Source organism: Gambusia affinis, linkage group LG23 (genome assembly GCF_019740435.1).
Source record: "Gambusia affinis linkage group LG23, SWU_Gaff_1.0, whole genome shotgun sequence".
Lineage (NCBI taxonomy): Eukaryota > Metazoa > Chordata > Actinopteri > Cyprinodontiformes > Poeciliidae > Gambusia > Gambusia affinis.
The window spans coordinates 3,932,623-3,953,641 of NC_057890.1; the positions used below are offsets into that span (position 1 = coordinate 3,932,623).

At 41.7% G+C, this 21,019-nt stretch overlaps 1 protein-coding gene and 1 long non-coding RNA gene across 24 annotated transcripts in view; both read right to left on the reverse strand.

Annotated features, from left to right (window-relative positions):
• Nucleotides 1-436: 436 nt before the first annotated feature.
• On the reverse strand, nt 437-4,927 carry LOC122826303. Of its 3 annotated transcripts, none has more exons than XR_006369761.1 (7): nt 4,701-4,927; nt 2,682-4,028; nt 1,743-1,896; nt 1,537-1,619; nt 1,131-1,450; nt 744-1,045; nt 437-575 (listed from the first exon to the last, which is right to left on the reverse strand). It is a non-coding gene; the product is annotated as an uncharacterized LOC122826303 (long non-coding RNA). The 3 variants fall into 3 exon arrangements; XR_006369763.1 differs by having other exon boundaries at nt 465-1,045; nt 1,131-1,199; nt 1,377-1,450; XR_006369762.1 differs by having other exon boundaries at nt 465-1,045; nt 1,131-1,212; nt 1,377-1,450.
• Nucleotides 4,928-7,716: 2,789 nt separating this feature from the next.
• nav3 (neuron navigator 3) overlaps nt 7,717-21,019 on the reverse strand; it is a 279,354-nt gene continuing 266,051 nt past the window's right edge. For all 21 annotated transcript variants that reach the window (XM_044107981.1, XM_044107989.1, XM_044107991.1 and 18 more), the window contains 12 exons: nt 20,043-20,196; nt 18,895-19,081; nt 17,569-17,666; nt 17,382-17,477; nt 16,258-16,426; nt 15,896-16,131; nt 14,992-15,146; nt 14,771-14,842; nt 13,581-13,777; nt 13,363-13,481; nt 12,036-12,239; nt 7,717-10,487 (listed from right to left, as the gene is read on the reverse strand). In XM_044107981.1, the coding sequence (XP_043963916.1) occupies nt 10,368-10,487; nt 12,036-12,239; nt 13,363-13,481; nt 13,581-13,777; nt 14,771-14,842; nt 14,992-15,146; nt 15,896-16,131; nt 16,258-16,426; nt 17,382-17,477; nt 17,569-17,666; nt 18,895-19,081; nt 20,043-20,196 (1,807 nt within the window). In that variant the 3' untranslated portion in view covers nt 7,717-10,367. The remainder of the gene's footprint in view (nt 10,488-12,035; nt 12,240-13,362; nt 13,482-13,580; nt 13,778-14,770; nt 14,843-14,991; nt 15,147-15,895; nt 16,132-16,257; nt 16,427-17,381; nt 17,478-17,568; nt 17,667-18,894; nt 19,082-20,042; nt 20,197-21,019) is intronic.

Here is a 21,019-nt window from a genome sequence, read left to right on the forward strand (position 1 = left end):
GTCTACAAAACCACATACAGCACTGTGGAAAAAGTGTTTCACTTTCAGCGCCGACACTGTAGTGACATTTATCTGAACAAGATTGACCACTGATCCAAACAAAATCCCAGTGAGCCAAGTTTCCTTCCAACTGTAAGTAAAAATAGATAATCACTTTAAATCTTTTATTCCCTTGGTACCAAACCCGTTTTGAAGTTCCTCCAGCTTTTGATGGAAAAAGAAGTGACAAACAGAACTTGCTCTTTATTTCTAGTGGTCTGCATGTGGCATCACCAAACACTGATATATTTTTAAGTAGTGCCGTTCTGAAGTACACCTTACCTTTTAATGGGATCCTTCACATTTTTTTTTTCTTTTCCCCTCCAGGGAGTCTTTTTCTGGGCTCTAGTGTCCCTTATATGACAGTGGGCTGACAGGAAAGGGGAGAAAAAGGGGGGAAAGAGATGCGGCAAATGTCGCCGGGTCCGGGAATCGAACCTGCGATGGCCGCGTCGAGGACTCCAGGCCTCCAAATGTGGGTTGCGTTATCCCCTACGCCACCACAGCACGCCCTCCTGCACATTTTCAACACAGATCTGCTCAGATTCCAGCAGACCAGATGGACGAAGTGGAAGACGGAAAGTGGACCAAATTAACCAGATTAATAAACGCTGATGGAGGATGCAATCTTCAGACAGTAGGATAGGGAATAAAGTCTGGCAAAAACATTATTCCATACTCTATTATTTCACACTCATTCAGACCTGAAAAATACTGTTTTATATGTTGTGTTTCTTCTGGTGCCTCTTGAGGTCCGAGGCGCGGCCGTAGATCTTCTCACACTGGGAGTATCTGTAGTGACGCCTCACCGCGTGCGTCTGCCTGGGCCTCAGTCGCTCCAAGATGCTGCCGAAGCTCTCGCCGCACTTCTGGCACTTGAACTCCCCGCCTTCTTTGCTGTGAGTCTCCTCTGAGCTGCAGGAGAGTCCTCAGCTCATCAGGATCGGACAGCGCTTCCAGACAGTCCTTCAGCATGGAGGGCCCAGAGGTCAGCCATGAAAACAGTCTGCTTAGCAGAGACGGCAACGTTTGCAATTAGAACAAAACGGCTTGAAGTGCAAACTGCTACTGCTGCCGATGTCAGCCCTCACCTGACCGAGGTCCGGAAAGAAACTCCCACACAAGGAGCTGCAAGTCTGTGTCATAGATGAGATCTTACTCTGCTGGGAAAACCTCATGGAAAGGACACAAACAACAAGATTCAGTTGAGTATTTTTTAATTTTTTTTAGTAATGTCTAATAAAGTTTTTGATTTTACTTTCCACTCCTGGTTCAAAACAATGTCTCTCTCCAAAACTAAGACACTGTACGTGTCCAAATCATGGAACGTTCCTCACCCTGGATCTTTCAATAGCATTCGGACAAGTTCTACCAATATCACCTCTTCTGCATCCACCTCAGCATCCCCACTCTGAAAAACAGGTGATAGTCATCAGCACAACAATCTCAGCATCATTACTTCATCTGATGAATGATCAAATCTTTCCCATTGCTCACTCCGGAGTATCCCTTCGTTCCAAGTGAGGCTGCATATGCAACGTGTTGGCTGTTTCCACACTTCTGAACAGCTCAAGAATAACCTGGAAAAAAAAAACACACACACAAACACACATATATAGAAAGCAGCATGTCCATAATCACGTCTATCCGATATTGCTTTGATATCTGAGTGTATCTGCCACTGTGCCACCCCAGTGACTCACTCTGGCTCTGAGTCGCAGCAGTAACTTGTCTCTCTGCTTTGAGTCGAGCAGGTCCGGCACCGTGTCCGGCACCAGCGTCACGAACTCACCGAGGGTTTCGTAATGGAGAACGCCTCGGAGCTGCGCCACCTGCCACACGGCTGGAGAGAGCAGCCTGAGAGGAGGGATGAGCAGGGGTCATATGAATTTACATGGAGGGTCAAGCTCCTCATAGAAGATTTGGAATAGAAGTACTTCTGGACCAAAGTGGTTTTTGTTTTATTGTGAAGTCCAAAGGTTTATCATTTGTATAACAAAGCAGTTCAGGAGCTTTGCTCTGAGAATGTTGTGAAAATAATAAGACAGTAATGTAGAGAACAGCTCTAGTCTTTTCAGAATAATATATAACCCTAGGTACATGTTTGATTGCTTTAAGCAACTTAGTGCATTTAGGCTTCTTAAGTAGGAAACAAAGGGAATTCAAGTGACTTTCAGTGCGTCCTGGTTACTGTTGCCATTTGGGACGCGAGTATTTCAGAAACTGCTAATCTGCTGGGACTTTCATCCACAGCCATCACTCTGATCCACAGAAAATCAACTGAGATTTATGTTCATTTAAGTTTATACCACTGTGGAACCTGGTGAAGATCAGTTGATTTTTGTCATGACATCTGTTAATAACAAAACGATATTCGAATTTCCCAGAAACTTCTCTAAAATTCTGCTGTGTACTTTTGTAATATATACATCTACAGAACATTGAATGAGAGAAAAGCCAGTAAAGTTAAAACACGTGCAGCAGTCATTTAAGTGTTTAATGTATTTTAGAAAAAATACCTTACTGATATAGTTTATTTGCACTACAATGTGCCTTTTATATCAACTGGTTGTCAGAATATCAACCTGTTAGCTGTCGCTACAAGCTAATTATCACTCAAAAAGAGCAAATATTTTACAGACCCGTTTTTTTCTGGCAGTTTTCCATTACAATACGTTTGCACCCTTTAGAAAAGTCACTGACAAATTTCAGTAGCTTAGCATCCCATTTAAAAACAACTTTCCCTGAACCGGAAATGTTAAGTTCTTTAGATTCAAAATAAAACCCCCACTGTGTTTAAGCTGCATCTACCGCCATCGTGTGGATGTTAATGACAGCCAGAGAGAATTTACCAATACAAATATATACCTCCGTATCTATACACCATTAAAACACTTAAGTAGCCCCGTAATAAAAAAAAAAAAAAATCGATTTTGAATACTTTTATATGCCTTCCGATACATTAAATTAAATACTTTCTTCTCTACTTAGAACTCAAGTCTGTAGCAAAGTCAATTATATACCTTAAAATTGAAGCAAGTACCAGTTTGTTGAGCATTTTATGTGCATATATTTTTTAAGCTCCCTCCAATAAAGTAAAAAAAATTTTTTTGAAAAATTATAAAACTCTAGGCTGGTAGAAAGCTAGTAAACTTAATAGCCATCACTCATTTTAAGGCAAAGCTATTTAGCTTAGCAAGCCTGTTAAGTGGAAGACTACAGTTTCGCTCCCAGAGCAGACAATCCAACTAATGAACAAATATTAAATACTTATGGTAGTCAATAACAAGTACATTTAAAAAGAGTTTGGTCACCACTACATCAATTACATTAAAATAAGAGTAAATGATTGTTATAAATTATAATACATTTTGGTAATATAACAGGTGAATTATTAGAAATGCTTGCATGAAAACCAATTGCGTGGGATAGAAACTCAAACTGAAATGAGTTTTAGTTAGTTGGAAGAACATTTTATTCGTTCATGAGTTGTCTGTGTGCAAATTGCCAAGAGTTTGCTTGGAGTTTCCTCCACATCGACATAGTTTTCAATAAATAAAATGTTTTTGTGCTCGTATCATCATTGGTCCCAACACCAGTTATACATTTCCTGAAAATTATCTGTTCTTTCCGGACAAAAAAAAGACACACAAAATTAGAGACTATATAGCATTTACAGTGATACCAGAAGTATCTTAAGTAATCTGCAGACACGTTTGCTGAGTCTCGAGGATAAAAGTCAGTTGGGATGTTTTAAGGTTCTCAGCAAAAAACAAACAAAAAATACTTCAAACTGTCATCTGCCAGAAACGACAGGGAATCCGTCCGATTAATTTCCGAAGAACTTCTTGTCTGCGTCCGTGAAACGTGAGAATCTTTGGACGGCGCTGAGGAAAGCTGCTGCATGGTTACATTCAGTTAAAGCTGGGTTAGCCTTCTCACAGCACAGCAGGGTAGCGCTTCATGAGCAGTCAGTCAAAGGGTTGATCCTGTAACAAGAATATTAGGTTGCACTGATTCACAAGTGTCTGAAAAGAACCATTTAAAGAAAATAGATAGGTGGAGTTACATATGTGGGTCTAATTACATAGACTGATCTTCAAAAGGTTCTAAATTACACAAAACGGAGTATAAAAAAACAAAACATAGCACAAAGATAAAGCTGAAATACAAAAACTGTACACCCTTGCAGATTTCCCAAGACTTGAGACGGAAGAAAATAAACTAGTTTTATTGTAAATTGGCATCAAACGAGCCGTGAAAACCTTCCATTTTGACTTTAAGGTTTTGGAACGTGTCGTGTATTTTTTTATACTTCCAATAACATTTAATGCCTTTTTAATAGCATGATAAAACCTAAATCTTTATCATCCGAAAAATAGTAGGCGGATGTTTCATTGTCCTGTGACTGCTGCTACACATCACCTCAAAGCCGTGATACGCTGTCCGTAAACAATGGCCGACTGATACGCTACACGAATACTGGACAAAAGCTAAATGCTTCCAAAGAAAAACTATATCACAAACTTTCATAGCAGTAAGAAATTAAAAAAGTGACTTTGTATTATCTGTCTCCTTGCGTCACATTAACTTCTACTCAGTGTTGTAACTTCCGTAGACCGCCCTATTAGCTAGAAATTTCTGCGCTCCCTCCTGCTTACCTTTTTACGGGACGATGAAATATACGAAGAGAAACAAAGCGATATCAAAAAGCAGAAACACCCACAAATCCACCCAGTAGGAGTGTTTCGGTAAGTTAACGGGGACTCCGTTAGTTTTAAACATTTTATCTTCTCCTGAGGAAGCCACGGGAGTCACACCGGGTCCCATCTTTCCAATGGCTGCGACTGGGAGTTACCCGGAAGAGGAGAACGACATCCTTCCTTCAAAATAAAAGCAGTTTTGACAAATAGTGACTTTATACTTCGAAGTAGATAAATAAAATAAAATACATTTTCAAGTTGACTTCGCCTGATAACTACTTCAGCAATCTATGCAAAAGACTACTTTTGTCTTTCCCTTAACAGTGTCCTTATATTGTGTTAGGTGCTTTACCCTTGTGTGTACAGACAGAGAGAGATAGCGATCACAGACAAATCAAAACTGGTTTAGCTTTGTAAAACTCAAATGCATTTAAGATTTTTGAACTGCGTCTGCAAGACTACTATTTTTACAGACTACTGTTAATTCTTAATGTCAAGAATTCTGCCATTTTTTGGCAAAAAAAGTGACCAAACACCCAACCAGAATGTAAGAAGGTACAAAAAACTACAGCAGAGGTGCAAATTGTCAAGGAAGATTGGGTGAGTAACCCTAGGTACATGTTTGATTGCTTTTTGTCCTCTCCGATCATGAAAGAAAGATCATTTATGTGGAAATAATTCTTGTTTTAGAAAAAACTGCTTTTGCATTTAGCTGCTCTGGTAACTGTCATTTCAACACAGGGGAATCTCAACTGAACAAAAACTCCAACAAATTGCTTGAGTGACACCAAATACCATTTATTAGGGCTTTACAAAGACTACAAAATCCTCCAGATGACTTAAATCACTGTCTCTGTATATTTACATGATATGTTACATACAAATGTACAAAATATAAAACATTTAAGGACAAATGTTTCACCCGGAAAGAAACAAAACTTTCTCTCAAACCAGAGTAAATGCTATGGTCTCCAACTGAGATGCAACTCGAAAGTGTAAGTGGGAAAAATTACCAGTTGGTTTTCAACACAATGGTGTACACTGTTAATGGTGTCAAAGTGCTGTTATCTTGGGAACTAATGGCCTATAACAGGAGTGTACATAGATTTTGATACATGGGTATAGGTCTCAGTATAGAGCAACCTGTAAACACCGCATTTATCACCCTTGGCATGCAACTACACCACCTGTTTAGCAACCATCGAAGGCTGGGCTGCAGAGACATGTGAAGCCGGGTACAGGTAGGATTGTAGAGGTTTGTCCTGAGGTTGTGACAACAAGACTTCTTGGTCTCTGGTGGGCCTCTTAGCCCACCTGTTAGCACCTCTTAGCACCTGTTAGATGTTGTGTACAGTACAACGTCGGCTCAACTTCAGCGCCTCAGACAGCTAGCAAGCCTAAGGTGGTGGTAAGTTAGGGTTAAAATCACCAAAGAGGAAGTGGTTTTTCAAAAAAAATAGCTCAGGATTTTTAAGTGAAGGTCTGCAGAGTTTACATCTTACCTGCAGTAGATGGCTTTGTTTGGTATGGTCACCAGGTTAGTCATTCCAAAGGCTGAAGCTAGCAATTAGTCCAAAACCAAAGTGGACCTGTACTATCTTAACTGAAATCTCAATGTCATAACGGTTTGAACAAAAGTTGTATTTTGCGCCTTGAAACCATTGTCATGTAGGCAGTAGGTGGCTATTTACCCTATTTGCAAGGGAAGTGGAGGTTGGAGGCAGCGTGCCACCAAATAATCTTCCGGTGTGAAACAAACGCAGACTATGGAACATAAGAAGTGTTTCCAGTGAAGGCAACACTGGTCCTGTTGCCTTCACTGTTTACCCTGCCTTCACTTGCAGGGTAAGTACAAGTGAAGGCACTTACTTACGAGAAATTTGTTTACATGAGGTGGCAAGAACCAGCATTTTCGATTTTCTCCAGCCACTTCAAGCTACTGACCCATGAAGGGAAAGTTGATGTGTTGAGAACAAACTCAAAGAACTCCCAAGTAGACCCTTAAAATAATGATCAAATTGTTTGGCTTTTGTGCGGTATGTGTTAGAATACCATATTTCCCTTGGGTACTTCTAGGTAAATCACCATCCAGTGCAAATATGATAATGGCTTGAAGGTTCATAAAAGGCCAGTCCGTAGTCCCGTTCCATTTTGTTCCAACATTGTTACTTTGAATAACAATTTATGGTGGTAAAATGTGGTTGTCAAATTAAAAGATTCCCTGCAGGATATAAATTGACACACTTTTGGTATCTTGAGGTGAGAAACAAATTAACTTAAATGTGCAAAATGACCAGCAGTCTTAGCATAAACCACAATGATGTTTCTTGAGGCGATAAAAGTCTGCTTTGGTATTAGAACAACTAATCTGGATTTTTCACTAAATGATAACAACAGCTACCTAGGGTATTGACTGCCTACAATCTTTTTAACAAAACCTCACTTAAAAAAATCCTGAGCCATCCATTTGAGGAACAACAGGCATTCCTAAAGACAGGGAGGATCCAGAGTATTTCGTGGTAGAGTAAGGAGCATTGGACAGGTGCCTACATGTTTTTTGTTATTTTTTTCAGTTTAGTTAGTTCAAACGGTATTTCTGTACAGTTAATGCCTCCTGCATAGGCAAAACATCAAATCACCACAAGACACACACCTGTTTCCGACTGCGGGTTGAGTTTTTGCATCTTTTTCTTCTCCGTTCTCCATACGTACGACGATATCTTCAGCGGGTTTTTTGCATTTTGTAACACCGACAGGCCAGAATGGATCTTTGATTCACTGTGCAAGAGTTCTAGAAGTATTTACAGCCCACCCCGACCCTTAAACGTGTGCAAAATTGACCCACTTTAACAAAGAAAGAACAATCAAAATTCTAAATGGCTTCTTCCGTCCAGTACACACATACATACAGGTAAAGTTATCTTCTCAGCCCACCCTCCCAACCCACCCCCACTCCCTTTTTAAAAAAAAAAAAAAAAAAAAAAAGCTTCAAAACATGCTCATCAGGCTTAATAAAAAGAAATAAAACAAAAACAAAACAGTTTGGTTGTGCTCCTGGTAATTCAAGTGAGCCCAGCTCAACTGGGCGCAAAACACCAACTAAAAAAATACCCAACCCCCCCCTTTTTTTTAGTGTTTCTTTATACAATATTTGTCTGTTTTTGAACTGAAATACAGCGTTATGTCTTTTAACTTCTTACTGTCAGGAAGAAGTAAGGATGCTTCATAAGAAGAAGACGGGGTCCCAAGCAGTCATGCCTACATCTCATACTAGACACGGCATCTTTGACAGGCGACGGAAGCAGGTTAGCAGGATCCTACCGTGAAACGCACCCCTCTTCCAACAACAGCCAGAGAAAGCGAAGGAACGTTTAAGGCAGTTAGAAAGCACCAACATTATTGTTCCCTTTTACGGCTCTCGGCTGATCCACTTCAACTGTAAAGGACAGCGGCTTCGACTGGTTTTCGGATACCTCCAGGACAAAGATGGATGCAGGGTATTGAACAGGTGAGAGTTTGGGGTATGTGGGTTTGGACTATTCGGTATTTGGATTACATTCCACCCTGGCGAACTTCTACAACCATGGTGGGCTTTTGCTTTTTGATCGCAAGTTTGTACGGTGTGAACATTTGGCAGTCGGATCAAAGGGAATCATTGGCACTTTTCCATGTTGCCTTCATAGTAACAGGACGACTGGGCGACACACGGATCTCACACTTTCATTGTGCTTGGTGTTGGCATTTGGAACAGCTTGGCAGTGGCTCACCCTGATAAGGTTCGGGCCGGGGGGCCCAGCACCACGAGGCTTAAGCAAATGTCTGCCAATTTGCTCAGAGCTGACCCAAGGCATATGTGGGAAAAGGGGCTGCTCAGTGTCCGCCACTGGCTTGGAGGCCCTCAGGAGCTCCCCAAATTTAGCACGACAGGTTCAGAAGATCCTAGGTGTAAATACAGTTTTAGTAGTTCAAAAAACAGATTTCTCAAAAAACAGCTAAGAAATGTTAAAAATTTTAGATGGGAGAGGTTGGCTTTGCACCTGATAGTTGCTTGCTTTAGCCTCATGGAAACCTAACCAGTTTATCCAAAGTAAAAGCACCAAAAGTTGTTTCGCAGCACATGCAAAACATTAACTGCTCATCACGAGGCAAGACGCTGGTTACTGGTGCCACGGTTTTAAAAGGCTTTGGTCTCAAAACCGCCAGAATTTCCCAATTGTGGTTTAAAGTTCGAAGTTGCAATCTCACACCATGGAACATTAACTAATGCAGTGCTGCTACTGCCCCCAGCTGGACGAAAGGAGGCAAATACAACTTTCCCTGGCTTAAAAAAAAAACAAAAAAACAAATTTGTCTGTTTGGAGTCACAATGTGAGAAACTAATGGAGGCCCACCTATCACTTTTATTAAGATAATGCAGTTTTAGAACTACAGTTGGCAAGATATGAATGGTAAGCTGCCTAGAAATCCCAATTAACCAACTAATCTATAGTTAGACTGCAAGTTTAATTCTGTATAAACAAATCTTCTGTAACGTAACCGAACATAATCAAAGAATGACAATGTGGACGTGACATTAGTCCGGCTTATGACCTTAATAGAAAACAAATTCTGCCTGGGTCGGCTCTGGGTCTTTAATAAATAATAGTATTAATATATAATATCTAATGCAGACAACTTCCGATCCTAGTTGAACTGCAAAGGCTCAAAGTTGTCCTACATCAGCCACAACGTTAGCCAAAACTGCTAACAGTTTCCATCAGTTATTGTGCAAAGCGTCAGACTTGGCGACGAGAAGACATTAAAAACTTCACCTGCTCTGCTTTTCATGGCCCGCTGTGAAAGCCGACATCCATTAAAACAGTAAAGACAGCGCGCCTTGCTCAAGGACACTCTGGCATTCTTGGTGATGTTCATAGAAGGGACTTGAACTGATAAAAGGTTCTAATCCGGGGGGGATTTCCTCCCTGCTGCCTCTGTGTGTGTTTGTGTGTGTCTGTAAGAAGCACCTCTGTAAACAAGGAAAGACGTAACAGAACCAGCCATAGCAATGTAAACATCTGTAGACATAACTGGGTAAAACAAAACAAAACAAAACAAAAAATCCGGTTTTGTTGTTCTGGGACGCTCTGGAAACCGACGTCTGAAAGTAAACCGAAGGAAAAGTGTCTCATTGGTGAGAACACTTTTGGAAAAAACCACCAGAGCTACGGATACTTCTCATCCCAAACACGCTGACATTTTTAGAAAAATGTCACAAAAATGAACAGGACAGTACGGTTTGTTGACAGTCTCCAACCTGTGGTTTGGTTTGACATTGTGACCACTAAGGACCAAGTTGGTAAAGCCTCTGACAGCTTAAAACATTCGGATTTCATATTGCACCATTAAAATATAGGCATTTTCTTTCAATTTGAGGGTATAGTTTGAGTATTAAAACTTTTCATATATTATATATCTGTAGTGTGGGTCCTGTGGTGGACCAGCAGCCTGACCAGGTTGCACCTCGCTGCAGCAGGACTGGATAATGATGGATAAATCCATATCGTGTTGGGGGTGGGGGATGTTCTTTGGGGTTCCGAGGTTTGCCCACCACTTTAGAGGTTTCAAGTGAGCTGGTTCTTGGGCTCATAGGGCCGACTCCAAGGAGGAGTCCAGCTGGTCGTCATGGTGACTGGTGCTGTCGCTGTCGCAGCTCTGGGTGCTGGAGTAGTTAGCTGCTTCCTGCAGCCGTAGCAGCATGTTCATCTGTAGAATATAAAACAGGAACAAATGGAAGCGTTTGTTAAAACCTTGGACATAGTTTGGACAAAGGTTGAGGAAGACTGCAGGAAGTAGAGAAACCTTTGAGATTTTATATCAGAATATTAACTTCAGCAGGTTTCCTCAGTTGAATCCTCTAGATTTAGGCAGTACAAATAGAAGGCACCATTACTTCTCTTACTCGTTGTTTAAATGTCCCTAATGAAAAGGACCATTGATTATGGAAATTGCATTTACCAATATTTTGGATTGTGGCTTTTTACGTTCACCATTATCTTAAAGCTTACTGATGTATGAAAAACAGTTTGGCTTTTAAAACAATATTGTGCTTTACTATTACAAAATGTTTGTACTGGTTACATTGCATTTTTGAGCCTTTCCTAAAGTAACATATGTCCCTACATTTTTGAGAATGAAACTTCCCAAGCTGTATTTTGCGCCGTTTCTTACTGTTGCAGTCAATCAGCGCCATAAACCCGCCGAACTTTTCATCCCTGCTGCAGAGCTAATGATCTAAATAATGCAGAAGTGCTGCTGCATCTGGTGAATTGCTTCCAGTGTTCCTAAAACGGCTTTTGGCACCGCCGCATAATAACTGCACGCGAAGGGGTCCGCACACACACACACACACACACACACACACACACACACACACACACACACACAAAGGCGTGTGTGTAAAATGCACAAACACTCTAGTTAAATCAAGCCAGCCGGGGTTTTTTTTGGATGGCTAGCCTTTAATTTCTCCTGGGCTGCAATAACCCGCCAAGCAGGAATGAATTCTCTCTCCACTCATTTACTTTCTACTCTCACTGTCCTGAATAGTTCATTTGCAACTTTGACAGTTTTGCTTTATTATGCGTTTTCCAGCTACGTTGTATTAATTTATAGCACTTTCAAGCACAATTCAGTTGTTACAAAATGATGTGTATATCAAATAAGTCTGACAGAGGGCCTTGACATTGGGCCAATGTCTCTTTAAAAAGCTCCTGCTCTTTATGAAGCTCCGCCTTCAGGAAGTCATTGAAACATGGCTTCTCCATTAACGCCTTAACGACGTTTTACTGGCGGTGCTTTGAGAACGAGCGCAGCAAATTCACCGTTCCACCAGGTGTTTGCTAATTACTGCTGGCTAGTCTGAAGGAGTTGAGTGAGGGAGTCGCTCTCCTCTAGTTTCTTTCAGGTGGAAACTTGGAACCTTGGAAACTGCAGCTAAGAGGCGGAGCTACATCCACCCAGACGTCAGCCCAGCAGAATGGTTGCCATGGGAGATTAAAGGATTTCTCAAACGTGTGTGAAAAAAAAAAATCTAAGCAACATACCAGGTTATATTTCTGATGAGGGAATTATATTATAACATGATGCAAAGCTCAAAAAAGTCAATTTCACATAACAGCGCCCCTTTAAGGCGTTAACTTAAACTGTACTCCCTTTTTGCTCGTCACTTTGAAAACGAGCAGGAATCCACGATTCCTGGCAAATAATTCAAGGCTAATAAACGGAACCGTATGAAGTCAGATCTGTCCTCACCAGCGGGTCTCCCTCGGTGTCGCTCTGAGAAACCTGCTTGGACGACGCCCCCTCCTTGGACGAGCTGTAGCCGTCGTATCCCACGTCTTCCGGCCTCAGCTGGAGCAGCGACTGGCCCTCTTGCTGCAGCAAGGCGGCATTCCACGGATACGTGTCATTCACCCACTTGGACGGATCCTCCCACACGGCTCGCTTACCGTACAGCTGAGGACGGGAACAAAAGATATGCAAAAGATATTGATGCTTTACCTGGAAAAGCCCAAATATCTCTTTAATGAGTTGGACTAAAGAGAACCAACGGTACCAACGGTTTATTCTACCCTTTAGACTAGAAATACAACCTACAAGGTTACAGTTGTGCTTAAATGTTTTATCCATTAAATCCCAGCAGTTTTGTTTGAATAGCACCAGAGCATATAAAGGTGCAAAGATGTTTAACATTTAATTTCAAGACGTTCTCGTGACATGCAGAGACAGCTACCTGTTAATATTTTAACAGTTTGTTATTAGGTCGTTTGATCAACACATTCTGTCACAATCGGCCATTTGAGAACATTTGAGACATGAATGTGCAAAACCACAAGACATTTGCAGCGTGTGTTGTGTCTATAAATTACAGCTCAGGAAGGCTACATACAAACGCAAACCACACTCTTCAGATTTCTATCAGTAAAAACTGATGGATTATTTTCCATCTGCTTCACATTTATTCATTACTTTGTGTTGGTCTGTAACGTACAATGTTACGTTTATTGTTGCAATGTGAAAAACTGAGAAAAATGCAGCAAAAATACTAAACCTTACCAAGTATTATTGATTTAGTTTATAGTGCAAATATTATTGAAATAAGGAAACTAACTTACAAATAACTTTCAGCTTTGTTTTAATAAATATGTCGGTGGAATTATCACTTTGTTATCAATATGAAGGAACTACTGACATAAAATAAACTTAAAAATTACTTTAAAGCCAGTTTTGTATTATTTCAAGTGCACTTGAAATAAGACAAGTGCACTTGTCTTATTTCACTTGTCTTAAGTGCACTTGAAATAACTGCACTTATTTCAAGTGCACTTGAAATAAGACAAAGGAGACTTGGACTAGAAATTAGACCAAAAATACTTGATAAGATTTTGTGTTTTTGCAGCGTAATGGCCAATTAAATGAATAAGAACCAACCAAAAGATTTACCAACCAACAGTTTTCCAGGGTTATTTCTCCTGTTTTCAGGTTATAATGTGCATCATCTTGACCAATTTGAAATAAACGTAGCTGTACTATATGTGTATGATCCAGGAAAATACATACATAGATATGTGTTATGTACCTGCAGTCCTTCCCTGACAGCCTCCAGCAGGTAGGGGACCAGAGAATAGTTCCACAGGTCTGTGAACCAAACCCGGGAACCTTCTACTTCCATGGGACAGGACAAGAAGAGACGAGGCCCTACGGTGAATAGAGAGGAACACATGGAGGGTCATTCAAATGTCTGCCTGCTGCTACCTCTACAGTGTGTGTGTGTGTGTGTGTGTGTTCTGAAGTGACCTATGGTGACGTCGGAGGAGCTGTGCGCCTCCAGGAAGCCGTTGAGATGCTGCCAGGTTTTGGGGATCCAGTCGATGATCTTGATCAGGTCATTGCTGCGCATGTTCTTATTGATCTCCGTCTCGATGAGCTTCCGGCGCAGAAAGCGACCCAGGAAGCCTTTGACCGGCTCCGTGTGGTTGGTGCACAGTACCCACCTACACCGGGGCAAGACATCGGCTCATCAGCGTAAAGATGATGACATTTCATCCATTTGTGTAAAAAGGTCCATTTAACTCGAATTGAGGGGTTTTAAATGAATATTGCCACAAAGAGGAAGTGTTCTGTGATTTCCAGGCCCACAGTTCCATTTTATACCACAACAAAGAAACTGTTACCTTCAGTTGGTATAAAAATGTTGCATATATAAACTGTGGCTTAAAAGGAATTGGACTTTGTAATTTAACGCCTTGATGTTGGGCCTCTGTCACTTTAAGAAGCTCCTGCTCTTTTTAAAACTCCGCCTTTAGGAAGTCATCACAACATGGCTCCTCTAATTTAACAATGTTTTTACCAGAGTTGCACTGAGATGGAACTCGGATAATGAGCCCAGTGGATGCGCAGTTTCACCAGGTGTTTGCTAATTGCTGCTGACTAGTCTGAAGGAGCTGAGTGGTTCTCTGAGGACGAAGGCAGAGCTTAGTCCATTAAATAAGAAACACAATTAAGATCACACGTCATGCGTTAAATCATTTAAAAGCATGCCGCACCATCTCTCTCACCATCTACTTCCTGTCGTCTTCATCTTTATGGTTTGCACCAGTAATAACATCTCATCGATGATCAAGTGACTGAAAAAAGTGTTTCCATTGCAGTTTTGCCAAATAAACCAATTTCGATATGGCCGTAAAAATCACCTCATCCTAGAGCCACAACTTTATATAGAAAAACAAAATTGCAGTGTTTCCATTAAGCAAATTTATTTTCAAAAGTCAAATTGGCAAACATACGGTCAATGGAAACGCAGCTAGTGACAGTTATGTGTACTAACCCTAACTAGCCAGCAACGATTTAGGTTTTAGATAAACCGAACGTCAAACTAATTTCTGCATTATTTTTGTAATTTTCCTACTCCCATAGAACTAGATAAATCAGGGCTCAGTGTTGGTTGTGTTTGTTGAGCTTGAATTGAACACAACATGGCATCAGACCTAAAGTTGTGGTGGAGCTCCAGGTTGGGAGAGAAGGAGACTCCCTGGCTCATGGTCCCGATGACATACGGGCTGCACAGGGAAGAGAAACGAAACATGGTTACTTCAACTATGACAAAAGTTTCCTCAGTTAGCTGTTTATGTGTGAAGGAAACTGATGGGACTCGAGTCGACTTGGCGGAAGTCGTGATGGACCGCGCGGCGTTTCCAGTTCTCCTCACCATTTGTGGTACTTGCAGTTGAGGAAGCCGTTGAATATGTCGCTGAGAGAGCCGATGTGGTGCAGGTTGTCCAGGATGACCACATGGGGGAGCTCTGCGTCCGTCCTCTCAGAGTTACAACGCTCTGCCAGGCTGGACAGGTACTGACGCAGGTCCTGTGGGAGGAAGCAGTCATTGATCTAGAGCAATCCAATCCATAACTACAAGTCAAGTTGTATCTCCAACAACAGCAAATACGGTATTTGTAAATGCATTCATACTCCTTAAACTTATTTACACCTTGTTTATAAGGTACTCTAAATACTTTGGTGTATTTTGGGGGATTTTATGTGAGGAACAGGATAGAAGGCAAGAAGTAGAAAAACAATGAAATGGATCAAGGTAGAAAAGAAAGACAGAAGGAAGAAAGAAGAGACTGAAAGAAAGACAGAAAGGAATAAAAGAAGGTTGAAAAGAAAAGTGATGTGAGGAGAGAAAGGAAGGATGGAAGGTAGAAATCAAAGGACACAATGAAGTAACCACAATGAAGGACAACATCTAGACAATAGGATGTAAAATACAAATATTTTCATATAAATCATTTCCCTGTAAAAAACAAAACTTCAATCAAACTTCTTTGTTTCAATACTTCCGCAATAAAATCCTCCACATTTTTGAATATTCGTGTATTAGAAATTAAGGTTGATAAGGGAACTTGATACTGAGACATTCACATGTTAAGCTACTTCAAAGCCTGGAACCATCACTACATGCCACACTTTTCAGAATTACATCGGTAAAACGCGTTAAAAATCATGCCTGTATTTCCCTTTCGCTTTTCAGTTGTGCTACATCACAGAAGATCTACTGATGTTTCTGGAAGAAAACCAAACATGAGAACAGACGATCTGTGGGTTTCTGATACCTTGCTTGAATTCTGGTCCACATTAAAGCTGGCCACGTTGTGCTCAGTCACCTCCTGCCCCATCTGACTGATGATGTACTCGGCCAGCTTGGCAGCCAGGAAGGACTTCCCTGTGCCACTGGGCCCTGAGAGGATGATCCGCCGATGCTCCATCAACAGGTTGAGGTACCGCTGGATTATGGGCTTTGGAATGAGTGTGTCGAACACCAGGCTGTCTATGCTGTTCTCCTTCACACCTACGATCAGGACGGATGGAAAGGTTAACGGCCCGCAAGATAACAATCTGAGTTTAACCACCAGGAAGCTTAACGCCAGCAAGAAACCCACAGAAAACCCTGGCAGAGATTCTTTTGTCAGCGTACCTTTGAGGTGAACCTTGATTATGTTGTTGTCGCCCACCAGGTACCCACAGGGCAACAGCTCAGGCACTTCGGAGGCATGGCAGCGGATCACTTCCCCCATCCTGTAGCCCACAATGCTGTCAGAGCTAAGACCCAGGCTGGTCCCAGGATCCACCCGGAACACGTACTCCTGCAGCAGGACGGAGGCAGAGGACGCTTAGCGGCCATGCTAGCTATGACTACATTCACAATGCAGGCCTTTAGGCGCCATTCTCATTTTGCTTTGAGTTGTCGTTCACATTTTCAACTTGCATGTGATCGCCTGTGTGAACCGTAAGTGACCTAAAAGCATCCCACATGCGCAAACAGGACGAAGTAAACATGGACAGTATTGGTGGAGTGTTCCAAATCTGAGCTTTTCACCCCTTAAAAATAAAATCAGATTTGTGCCACTTCTACATGTGGAAACTTCCACTTCCAAATCCTGATACAGATCCAACTGCTTTCAAAGCGTCTGCAGTTTGAACGGTTATTTCATCTGACTTTTACGTCATTAATGTGAGACATAAATCATAATTCTGCACCAGAAGAAGCCGGACGCGATAAATCTGGATGAAACCAATGGCTGAAAATTGAAATTATGAACTTATGAAATAAGTACTTGTCACTGAAGCACATCACAATCTGACTACACATACAAACAGATTTCTCTACAGAAGTCAATACACCACAATCAATCAAAGTCAATCAATACCTTTGCTATTAGTTGTGGTTTATTTTTCTTAGCTTCCTTTGACTTATGATTTTGTGACAATAGTCGGCTACTGTATAAATACACTTTAAAATCCAACCATAGACGCGGCACCCAGTATTACTTCCATAAACAGAGCACTGCTGTGACGTCTACATTCTTCTCTGCGCATGCTGGTTGCTTTGGTGTCGTAAAAAATTCACATGGAAGCCTGATAGTATGAACAACCAGGCAATAATCTCCAGATTTTAGCAAAAAGAAAGCAAAAAAAAATCAAACTTTAGAATCAACCACATAGCCTTAATGTTCTACCTTAGTTAGCGTAAACGGTTCACCATTCATCGTCTCTAACCTCTAAGAACTCAAGATAGACAAATTCTGTCCATCTGCTTACTTTAAAGAGCCGCCGGATGACCCCGTCCAGGACGTCCCACTTGGTCTTCCCGCTAACACCTATAGACCCGATCAAGAACTCGTGGCTTTGTGGAACCTGAAGAGTCGGCAAAATAGTTAAACCAAAAATCAAGAACAATATGGATATATTTTTGGGGTCCAAGCAGGATGAATGGTCATCTACAAACCTTGGTGCGTTTTGGCCCGCTGCTGATGGTGACCACTATCCGCACACTCCGACTTTCCTTACGGAGATTTCCCTCGTAGCTGTCGTCCAGGAGAATATCTGAAAGGAAGACGTTCTGTTAACACATTGGCTGCCTAGAAATAAATTGGTCACTGAAGTTTATCCTGTACAATTTGCTGCAATCTCTCAGGATGGACAAGCAGCACAGTCCAAGCATTCCATCATCATGGGTGATGTTAAAAACACCAGCAGACTATAAAAGTGACTATGTGTTCTCTTGAGTGATGGATCCGATGGACGAGTCTGGGTGTGATGGTTGCTAGAAGAACTGTGTTGATTTTCAGGGGCTGGAATTGGTTCCATGGCTCCAGAGAAAGGAACCCAATTTTTTAGCCAACCAAGACATTTTGGACAATTTCATGCTCCCAACTCTGTAAGAACAGTTTAAGGATGATCCCTTCCTGTTCCACCATGACTGATCACCAGTTCACAAAACGCCACTACGCCTATAAAAACATGGGTGACCTACACAGAGGACTGACTCCAAGGACTGGGTAATATGGCGGAAAAACAAGCCACACAAGAACCCTACAATATCAGGCTTATATTGATAATTGTTGATTAGTTTTGAATATCAAACACATTGCTTAATTGGTGACATGATCTTCTGTCACCAGAAGACTTCTGGCTCTCAGGTTGCTGAATGCTCCTCCATATTGCCGTTCTTCTTTTCCCAGAATCAAACTTACATGTCAGCTGATGAACCTAAGGCTTTTCTGCATTTCATTGCAAAAAAAAAAAAAAGGCTACACTTTTCCAACAAAAACAGCCTCTTACATCACAGTTAGCCAATGTCAGTGTACATAACTTCACACTTCAACTCTGAATGCATTTCTCTCTGCACCACATTCTAGAGTGAGGAAGGGGCCACTTGGTATTCAGCTGGCCTCCTGCTTGCTGCATGCGCTGCGTTGAGGTGATAACAGCCGTTTCTTCCCTGCATCCACGCGCCATCGCTCTTCGCTCATTTTGCCACCAGTTAACCAGCCTTTTCTGTTAATTACTGAACGAGCGAAACGGACGGACTTCTTTTTCTGAGACGGACCGAGCCAGGAGATATTCTCCACTTCGTTGCCGAATAGGTTTCTGTCCTGCTGCGCGAAAGAAGCCTTTTCGACCAGATTCCTTTGCAGTTCTCTGGTGTTTACAGGCGAATGAAGAGAGAAATTTTAAACCGACAAAGCAGAAAATTAGTTTGAACAATCTCTAGAGTTCAGGACTCGCATTGTTTGTCACTGAAGACCGGTGGGATTGACAGTGTACTCACCGGACATGATGGTGTCAGTGATGTTGAGGTTATTGAGCGACAGCCCCAGCGACTGCCGCGAGGAGGATGAGGACGTGCTGGAGGCCTCGGAGGGCGGCCGGGCTGTCTTGACAGGCGTCGCCGTGGGCGTGGCGTTCCCGCTCGACTTGAGCCGATCGTTCTCCGCTTTCAGGGTCTCGATCTCGTTCTGCGGATCAGAGGAATAAAGTGACGGCTGCTCCCAACGGCCAACAGTTATTTATTCTGAATGCGTAGCATTGCAATTATGGTGCTGCAAGGGTTGTTTTTTTTCTTTTTTTGATCTTTAAGGCCTCCTTTGTGTTGAAGTTAAGTCTCAGATAAAGAGTTTAAAACGATCACTGAGATCTGAGGGCAGACAGACCGGATAATCCAGATGTACAAAGATCCAATTAGGTGAGGCGTTTGTGTTCATTTGACATGTTCTTTCACCGCATGCTTTGCTTTTTAAAGATGGAATCGCAGCAAAACATGACTGAAAAATAAGGAAGTCCTTTGTTGACACAGCTACAATGGAGTTGAAGTAATAAAATAATAACATATTATGTATTACGAGGGTTCTTGGAGGATTCAGCAAGTACAATTTAACACCTTCTAAAGACTTTTAAGACCAACATTACCAGAGACTTTCAAATTAGCATTTTTAACAGAGGAACCGTTTATTGTTATCAATTTAGTTGTCAAAGAAAATGTAAGTTTCTTCATCAAAAAGACAAAATTATATCTGTATTAAAAACAATCAGCAGTAATCTTCTCAAAGCTGCAGTATAAATTTATTAAAGAAATGTTTTTTTACATATTTTCTTAAACTGTGACAGTATAATAATCTCCTTCCTAAACTATTATAGTTAAGAAATGCATTTTAAGACAGCTATATAGCTGTTGAACAACCAATCAGAGTCAGGAGGCGGGTCTTAGAGCTGTCAATCGACTCATGTATTCGCCGCTAAATGAGCAAATGGAAGAGAAAGAACTTTAAACTTTGATTTCCAATTTTGTTTTTCTTTTTAAAAAAACTTTTTTTATACTTTTTAAAACCCCGTTACAAGCTTTTGCATTAATATTCATTAAAGGCAAAGAAGCTACTGAAGCCACGCTGGCGTTGCGTGGTCCTACGGTTCCGGCCTCACCTGCATGCGGTTCATGGCCTCCCGGATCTGGTCCAGGTGGTGCGCCGAGCTGAGAGCCTCCAGCCGGATGTCGGTCAGCTTCAGCTCCTTCTCCCGGAGCTCGTTCTTCAGCTGCAGGATGATCTCGGCCTCGGCCTCCGTGCATTCGCACAGCCTGGAGCGGTGATTAAAAAAAAACCAGGGAGGGAGGAGCGCAGGAGGGTAAAGGGAAGGGAGGGTCACCTTCTGGGGTTACACCAAACTAACTCACACAGCACACACACAATCTGGAGAAGAATATGCTTCAAAGGAAACAGGGAAGCTCGAGTTCTGAGGGGAGGTCGGCGGTGATGGCCGTCGGCGAGGTGAGACGGGGAAGTGGAGCATTTGGATCAGAGAATTGCTCCCACTTTGGTTCAGATTTTTACAAGAGACAATTTGCTTTGTTGGAGAGGGAAAGATTTGTCTTTTTTCAGAACTCCCCCCCAAAAGCCATGCGTTTATGTGTGAAAACCTTCCACATGCCAGAGGAAAACTATGCCTGACATGTTGAAGTGGAATAATCTCACCAGCTGCCTCACAGCAGCAGCTGCATGCTGACTGTGTGCAGCGTTTCTAAAATATTCATACTCCTCGAACTTCTCCACATTCTCTGGGATTTCGTATGAAAGACCACCACAAATTAGAGCAGACAGTAACTAAAAGGCGGACGTAAAGGTTTAAGGACTACAAATCTGAACATTTCATTCCAACTCCAGTCCGTTGCAGCTTTTAACATGCAGATGTTTCCCCCCCCCCTGTTCAAAACAAAAAGAAAAATCTTCCTCGAAACTTGCTCTGGTATTTAGTTTGTGTTTTATTATCCGTTCCTGTTTAATCAAATTTCTTAATTGCTCGTTTTGTTGCTGTATTGGTTTCTCTTGTAAACGAGATCTTGGATCTCAATGAGACCACCCGCATAAAATAAATAAATAAATAAAAAAATAAAAAAATCGAAT